This window comes from Trichechus manatus, unplaced genomic scaffold, assembly GCF_000243295.1.
Source record: "Trichechus manatus latirostris isolate Lorelei unplaced genomic scaffold, TriManLat1.0 scaffold00219, whole genome shotgun sequence".
In the NCBI taxonomy this organism is placed as follows: Eukaryota; Metazoa; Chordata; class Mammalia; order Sirenia; family Trichechidae; genus Trichechus; species Trichechus manatus.
Genome location: NW_004444155.1, coordinates 118,658 through 127,166, shown reverse-complemented (window position 1 = coordinate 127,166; position 8,509 = coordinate 118,658). Strand labels below are relative to the sequence as shown.

Sequence of the window (8,509 nt, the reverse complement as noted above, 5' to 3'; positions counted from 1 at the left end):
ATAATGGTGATGGAATAATTTGGAAAAGGATATTGAGAATAGCAGCACAACTGGAAGAATGTAATCGATGTCACTGAATTGTACATGTAGAAACTTTTGAAATGGTATAACTTTGGCTGTGTATATTTTCACCAAAAAAAAAAGGTCCTCAAGGTCGAGAAGGGAGAGTGTTGACATGTGGTGGGATTGTTAACCAATGTCATAAAACAGTATGTGTACTGACTGTTTAATGAGCAACTATTTGTTATGTAAACCTTGATCTAAAGTACAATAAAAAATTTTTTTAAAAATTGACTATAAAAAATAATTACAATGTACCATGGGGTTTATAACATTTAAAAGTAAGATGTGTGACAACAATAGCTCAAAGGCTATTGTTTTAAGTACTGTTTTAAGGCTCTTATACAAGAAGTGGTATAATCTTAGTTGAATGTAAACTGTGATAAGTTAAAGGTAAGTATTATAAACCCTAAAGCAGTCATTAAAATAAGAAAAGTTATAGCTAATAAGCCAACAAAGGAGATAAAATGGAATCATAAAAAATACTCAGTCCAAGAGTCAGAAAAAGAGGAAAGGGAGAACAGAGAAGAGATGAGACAAATAGAAAACAAATAGCAAGATGACAGATATAAACTTAACCATATAGTTACCTAAAGCAGGTCCTGCTTGGCACAGCCTCTCGTCAGTGCAGACACACTGAGGTGAGGAGAGAGGAGGAGCGTTTATTGCAAGCGCGCAGGCAAGGAGCAAGGAGGTGTATACCTCAAATCAAGCTCCCTGAGCAAAGGGAGGCAGAACTTTCTATACCGCCCCTCACAAGGAAGTACATACAAACATTATGGGCTACATAAGTTACCATGGTGCGCAAGAGTAGTAAGACAAATTGCATTTTTTTCCTCTGGCATGTAGGCTAGTAAACTGGGTTTGACTGGCTTGAGCCACATGGCAGCACTTTGAGGACAATAGACAGGAGGGGGCAAGTTCTGCTTGGTGTGAGCAACTGCTGATTGAGCCACACACAGCGCTATTGCTTAAGGTTTTGCTTGATAATGGACAGGAGAAGTAGGTCTTCCTTGAGAATAGCTAAGCAGCTCCAGGCTGTGTTGGCTATCAGTCCCTCCCTCTCTTTTGGGATATGGTGATAAGCCATATTCCCTGGACTGTGGAGAGCATCTTCTAAATTGGGCAACAGCTCCTAGATGTAAGGGATTGTATTGAACATAAGCTTCTATGCTTGGTTTTTTTGTTTTTGTTTTTTAGCTTGCACCAAGATAGACAAAAGGGAAAGTATTGTATAAAACAGCAGAAAAATTCCTGTTATAATTAAAGAAAATAAAATTAGTAAATAAATACTTTAGCCACGTATAGTTAGGTAACCAGGAGGTAAGCCATTCAAAGACATTTGACCTATCTTGGTTAGGAACATGAAGCCAGGTATCTTTCTGACGTATTGACGAATCCAGCATTTAGTCATGTTGGTTGTACTTGCTACTGATTGTGCTAATTTGACAAAAGCATTACTATGCCAAGATCATCTGAGGGACAGAGTTAGGAGAAGAATGAAGATGAGATACCACAGCTTCATATTTGCATGAAACAGAATCTAGCTGAAGAGACCTACTACCTTAAACAGGTGAAATATGAACAGAGAGGAAAAAACCACAGTTAAACTCTATAGGTTAAAAACTCAGAGTCTCTTGAACAGATACTTCAGGTCTTGTAATGGCTCACAGTTCCAGTTGTCATGAGAATTGTAGTTGTAAGATCAGGGTCTAGGGGCAGGTGCCGCTTTCAGCTGGGTGTGGTGAATCCAAGGTTTGACTTCTTTTAGTTTGACTGCTGTATGGGTGATGAGAAGTACCTCGAAGCGTCCTTTCCACTTGGGCTGGAAAGGCTCATCTTTCCAGGCGCCCAGCAGGTTGAAATGGGTGGACTGTGACCTCAGGAAGGTGTTCTTATCTGGCAAGGGCATATCTGTGTAGACAATAAAGGACAGCAGACAAAGAACACAAATAGTCTTGTATTTGAATAGCAGCGAAACATTGTGTGATAGTGCCCCTCAGGTTGTAAGGCACTCAAAATATGACACAGTGGCTGCAACAGTGGGCTCAAGCATAACAACGATTTTGAGGACGGCACAGGACCTGGCAGTGTTTTGTTCTGTGGTATATAGAGTCGCTATGAGTTGGAACTGACTCAGTAGACCTAACAACAACAACCCATTCATACATGCTTTCATGTCTGTAGTGGGAGGGTGCATGGGCTTTTTTCAAAATGGGGTACAGCATCTGTTTGGGAACTAGAACTTTTCCTTGTGGAGTACATTTCCAGATTCCTACATCATGAGTGGCTCCCTGCGCTTCAGCCCGTTTGAGGCCTTCTTGTGAATACCCTGGGTTGTCTTCTTTCGGGATCTCTGTCGGGGGTATCACGGGGGCCACAGTGGCAGATTGTGATTGCATTTTGGCCACTGCTTTTGCAGGTTGATCAGCTCTCCAGTTTCCTTTAATAACATCTGTATCTCCTTTCTGGTGTCCTCAACAATGGATGACTGTTATTTTCCTTGGTAACCAGACAACTTAGAGTACCTGGAGGATTTCTGTTGCATATTTGATATCCTGTCCTGCAGTATTGAGGAGGCCCCTTTCTTTCCAAAGGGCTCCATGAGCATGCAAAATTCCAAAAACGTACTTTGAGTCCGTGTGAACGTTCACTGTTCTACCTTTTGATAGTTGGAGAGCCCTTAGCATGGTGATGAGCTCAGCCTTGTAAGCTGAAGTTCCTGGTGAAAGCAGTTCAGTTTCAAGGGTTTCCCACAGTGTCACAACAGCATATCCAGTATATCTTGTTCCTTTCTCCGTGAAGCTACTTCTGTCTGTAAAGATCTCAAGGTAATGGTTTTGGAGAGGCTCATCATTCAAATCAGGTCTGCTGAAATAAACATCTATTATTTGTATGCACTGGTGTCCTAAACCAGTGGTGGTCTGTGAAGGCAACAATGTTGCTGCGTTTAAGATGGTTGTTTCTTTTAAAGTTACAGCTGGGTTGTCTAATGAGGTGGCTTGGTACTGAGCCATCTGCCTTGCTGTCATCCAGTGGGCTGCATTTTGTTCTAATATTGTCAAGATCGAGTAAAGAAAAAACACGGTGGTTGATTGTCCCAAACTTAGCTTTTCTGCCTCTTTTAAAATTAGCACTGGGGCTGCCACCCCATAGTGGACACATCTTGAACTTTGGAAAAATAAGCAATAGGTTGTCGCCAGTCCCCCAACTTTTGGGTTAGGACACCTGTGGCTGTTCCCTGACTCTCATGCACTGATGGCTCAAAGGGTTTTGCTAGATTAGGGAACCCCAGGTCTGGGACCAATATGAATGTTTCTTTAATTGTCTGGAAGGCTTTTTGTTGTTCATCAGTCCAAGTAAAAGGATCTAAATCTTTCCCTTCAGTTGCTTTATATAAAGGCCCGACTATTAGTCCAAAGTTGGGAATCCAGATTCTGCAAAAACCTGCTATTCCAAGGAATCCTCAGAATTGCCTCTGGGACCTGGAAGGCAAGATTGCACAAATAGTCCCTTTTCTCTCTCAGAGCAGTTCTCTTTTTCCCTGAGATATCCAGAATCCTAGGAATGTAACCTTGGCTTGGGAAATCTGGGCCTTAGGTCTGGATACTTTGTACCCAGCCTGGCTCAGAAAGTTAAGAGTGGTGATAGTGTTTAAATCTGATTCTTCTTTAGTCTTGCTTGCTATGAACAAGTTGAAGCAGAACTCTGTTTTGGAGGGTTTACTGTCTTAAGCTTTTAGCCAGAGCTGTCTTAAACAATGTGGGGCTATTTTTGAACTGCTGTGGGAGTAGAGTCCAGCAAAACTGTGTTGTTTATCACCCCTTTTGGGGTCCTCCCACTCAGGCAAACAATTCTTGACTTTCAGACTCTAATAGAATACAAAAGAAGGCATCTTTTAAGTCTAGAACAGTAAACCAGGCAAAATCTCCTAGAAGAGTATATGGATTTGGCACTGCAGGATGGACTGTAACTACTATTTGGTTAATTGCTCTGAGGTCTTGAACAAACCTATACTCATTGTAATGAGGTTTCTTTACAGGCAAAATTGGTGTATTATAAGCGGATTGGCATGTTCGTATGAGTCCAGATTCTACATTTTGGTGGGTAAGTGGGCAGAGGCCTCATTTTGCCTCTAGCCTTAGAGGGTCCTGCTTCACCTGTGGTTGGCCGATTCCTGGGAACACTTAAACCTTAACTGGAACAACAGTTTTAGTTCGCCCTGGTTGCCCTTGTGCCCATACCCAAAGGCCTACTGCATCCTCTATGTGTTTAGGTGCAATCTTGGTTGGGGCTGCAATGGGCTTCATGAGAGTCAACAGGTAGGCCTGCATTCTCCACCCTTGCTCCTTAGGTACTGGTAAATTTAGTTCACCGTCTTGGGAAATAGATTTGAGCTTGTAATTTATAAAGCATGTCTCACCCTAGTAAAGGAACCAGGCACTCCAGCTTGTAGAGAAAAGACTGAGTTAAAGTGGAGTCACCAGGTGAACACTCCATGAGTTGGATAAAATTTCTAGTAATCTTTCTTCCCGTAACTCTCACCACTGGTATTGATTTCTTTGATAAAGGTCTCTTCAGATTGTTAATAACCTAATAGGTGGCTCCTGTGTCCAATAAAAAATCAGTCACTTCTCCCCCGACCTTTACTTTAACCAGGGACTTGTCGGAAACTGGAATAAGATGGGTCCCTGGTCCCCCTCATTGTGCATCTTCACCTTGTTGTATCATAACCTTTTCAGGTTCCTTCAGGGCCCTCTCTCTCTTAGGACATTCTCTCTTCCACTGCCCTTCATGTTTACACCACGCACATTGGTTTTTCTCTAGCTTGGGTTGAGTCCCAGACCTTGGGGAAACCTTCCCTAGTGGCCAGGGGCAGAAACCTCCTTTTGGCTGGAAGACTGCTGAAAGCATAGCTACTTGCTGTTTGGCACGCTGATTCTCCTTTCTCTCCTGCACTTGTTCTAGGTTAGAATAGACCTTGAAGGCTATTTCTACCAACTGTGAAATTCTCATTTCTACAATGCCTTGTACTTTCTGTAATTTTTTTCTTACGTCAAGGATACTTTGCCATATGAATATTATATACACCATACAGGTATTTTTAGGCACCTCAGGATCTAGATCAGTAAATTGTATGAAAGTTCATTCAAGAAAGGCAGAAGGATTTCCCTCCAGTTTTTAACTTCATACACTTTGTTTAAACTCTTTTGTTTGGGTGCCCCTTTTTTGAGCAAGCAGTCACGGTACTGATTTAATCCGGCTTGGCTGGCCTGGGTGTTTGGATCCCAACCTGGTTCAGTGACCGGCACAGCCAAATCTACAGGGGGATGGCCATAGACATTTTGTTGGTGGAGCCTGTCTGCTTCTTCCCTGGCCTTTTCAAAAACCATTCTCCTCTCCTCCAGAGTGAGTAAAATGTTACAGAAAGCTTGATAGTCTGCCCAATTTGGGTGGTGGGTTTTAAAAATAGAAGTGAAAAGATCATGCATTCGCTTAGGATCCTCTCAGTATGCTGGTAGGTTGTTTTTCCAATTGAATAAGTCAAGTTGTGAATGGGCTATGTACCCAGATCATGGCCAGAGCTCCCGCTGCCCCGTCCTCACCTCCACCTGGCGCAGGGAGTTGCCTTAACAGGTATAGTCCTATTGAGAGTTCTGGGTCCCCCGGACCAAATCGGGCGCCGCTTCAAGTGTATGCCGGGTAAAACATCTCAGCAATGGAGGCCTCAGGGGCTGATGAAGGGATTACAGGATAAAGGGGAGGTCTGTAACCTCCAGTTAAAAGGACTAGACAAAATGGGTTTTAACCTTGGTTGGAACCATGATTTTATATTGTTTCTGCGAACTTATTTTGCCATGAAATAAAAGCTTCAACACATTTTCTCATCCCATTTTCTTTCTTTAAGCCAAAAACACCAAACCTGTTGCCATCGAGTTGATTCTGACTTATAGCAACCCTATGACAGAGTAGAACTGCCCCATACAGTTTCCAAGGAGCGGCTGGTGGATTCGAACTGCCCACCTTTTGGTTAGTAGCCAAGCTCTTAACCAATGCACCACCAGGGCTCCTTAGTACAGAACAGATCTGACTACAGTATGATTTTATCATTTAAGGATCTGTTCTCAGGCCAGTAGTTGCCATCCCTGAGCTCGTATTGGGGCCAGGTGGTATTACAAAAAATTTTCATCTTAGACTTTCATCGGGTCATATCCAAAATAAGGCTAATTCGTTAATAGACCCTAGAGGACTACGCTCTGGAATGCTCAAATTATTTTCCATGGTACCAAAACCTAAAACTACAGAACGCCTATTTAAAATGAAAGTATTTGACCCAATCTTCACTAGCTTAGCATTACCAGAATCTATAGTCTGTTTACTTTTCCACAAATAGGACTTATTTCTGTATCAAACCTGGAGTCACAGACAGCTATTTAAAAGGAAAGTGTTTGACCCTGACTTTCACTGGCTAAGTACTGCCAGATCTACAGTCTACCCACTTTTTGAACAATAGGACTTATTTCCCTACTTACCAGGGGAGTCTTTTCCCTCTCCCTGGGGCACCTGACGCCATTCTCTCTCCTCTTCAATGTAGTCCGCCAGCAAGGGGTCTGAGTTTGGCTCCGGCCTCAAGGGCTGAAACAAATCTCCTCCGGAGAAAGATTACTGGTGTGCACTTGGGAGGAGCAGTCAGTTCCCGTCATCCAGAGGTGATCTCAGGAGTTGGGTAGCACTGGTCCCATTTGGGGTCTCCAGAATTGCTTTTTAGAGGAAGAGGCATTAGATTAACTTCTGTTACTCATTTGGAGCCTGTGGATTTTTTTGTTTTTTTTATTTTTTTAGGTAAAACATTAAGTGTACGGATTAAGAATTGGAAACAGTTAAAAAAAAATGACTTAAATGGTAATTGAAGCAGATAGGTACATTTATTAGCTATATTTAAACTATATATAATTACAGCATTCATAATTTCAAATACAGCTGTCGGGTACTTTCTGAAGTATGGAGTAGATAAATTTAATTTTTATATCAAACATTTTAACAGCGCACTGGGGAAATTCATAATTTAAATACTGTTGTTGAGGACTTGTTTACAAAGGGAAGAATGCCTGTTTTAAATGTGATTTTGTCTCTGAAGCTTCTTTGAAGGGGTATGTATGGCTGAGTTTATTCTGAGATGTGACCTTTTCCTCCATTTCTATTTCTTTAGGGAGCACAAGCTTTGCTGAATTACTCTTCAAATTTAAACAGCTGAAAATGCCAGTGCGAGCTCTGCTAAGATTGGCTCCTTTGCTCCTTGGAAATCCACAGCCGATGGTTATGTGATCATGTCTGGTGGTACATCTGCCCTGAAACATGACTTCTGCACAAAATGTGACCAAACATCAAAGCTAAGAAAAATTATAATTTTTATAATATAACTAGAGGGAAATGAGCTGCACGAACCTCCATGTATTTTAAAATCTAAGTGGCTCCAGAGAAGATGTTACTGTCAGCATTGACATTATATGCTATATAAAAGTCAATTAAAATTTACTTTTGTAAATAAAGATTTTTGGTTTGTTTTCAAAACTTTTGGTGATTGCTTTAGTTTTGGGCTTTAGAGAATAATAGAGTGATTGGGGTTAGAGTAAAATATTGGTTTTTAAAGTTTTTGAACTATGGTGATTCAGATGAAATGAATTTATTCTAAAAAATGCAGTTTATTAAGCAGCTAGATCATAAAGTTTACTTTTTGCAACAACAAACAAGTTTTTATAATTTCCTAAAATGTCACAGTTGTTCTGTCTAAAATAAGTTTGTTTCTCACGGTATGATCGCCTTAAACAACAAGGAGATTTTTACCCAAATGAAGAATTGCCCTAAATAAACCAAAACCAAACCCTTTGCTGTCAAGTCGATTCCGACTCATAGCAACCCTACAGGACAGAGTAGAACTGCCCCGTAGGGTTTCCAAGGAGTGCCTGGTGGATTTGAACTGCCAATCTTTTTTGGTTAGCAAACATAGCTCTTAACCACCACAACACCAGGGTTTCCACCCAAAATAAAGCCTGATCTAAATAGAAGAAGTAAGAAATTTATGCTACAGAGGGATCTTCAGAAATTGCATATAAAAATAATGTGAAAGAGTCCATTTCCACCCAAGATTTAGAGAATGTTTCTCTGTACCAGAGATTTCTGGACTAGATGTTGATGAAAAATATTCATATGAAGGTGTCTCCAGCTTCAGGTTGCCAGCACAGGAGAAAGAAACCTCCCTGCTGTCCAAATTCTACCATGTGTCCTGTTCTTCCTGAACGGCTGGTGGGACTATAAGCCAGTGGAAGCTGCAAGACCCAGCCATTGATTTAAAATTTCTTCCATGCCCTGAAATCTGGTGTTTAGCTTTAAAAGTAAAAATAACAGCAAATGGAAATGTGTCCATTAAGATTTTGACAAAACCCATGTG

General features: G+C 41.2%; 1 protein-coding gene across 4 annotated transcripts in view; it reads left to right on the top strand.

Annotated features, from left to right (window-relative positions):
* ANAPC1 (anaphase promoting complex subunit 1) overlaps positions 1–8,198 on the top strand; it is a 210,012-nt gene extending 201,814 nt beyond the window's left edge. For all 4 annotated transcript variants that reach the window (XM_023742799.1, XM_004388850.2, XM_023742800.1 and 1 more), the window contains one exon: positions 7,271–8,198. In XM_023742799.1, coding sequence (XP_023598567.1) covers positions 7,271–7,386 — 116 coding nt within the window. In that variant the 3' untranslated portion in view covers positions 7,387–8,198. The remainder of the gene's footprint in view (positions 1–7,270) is intronic.
* Positions 8,199–8,509: the final 311 nt, after the last annotated feature.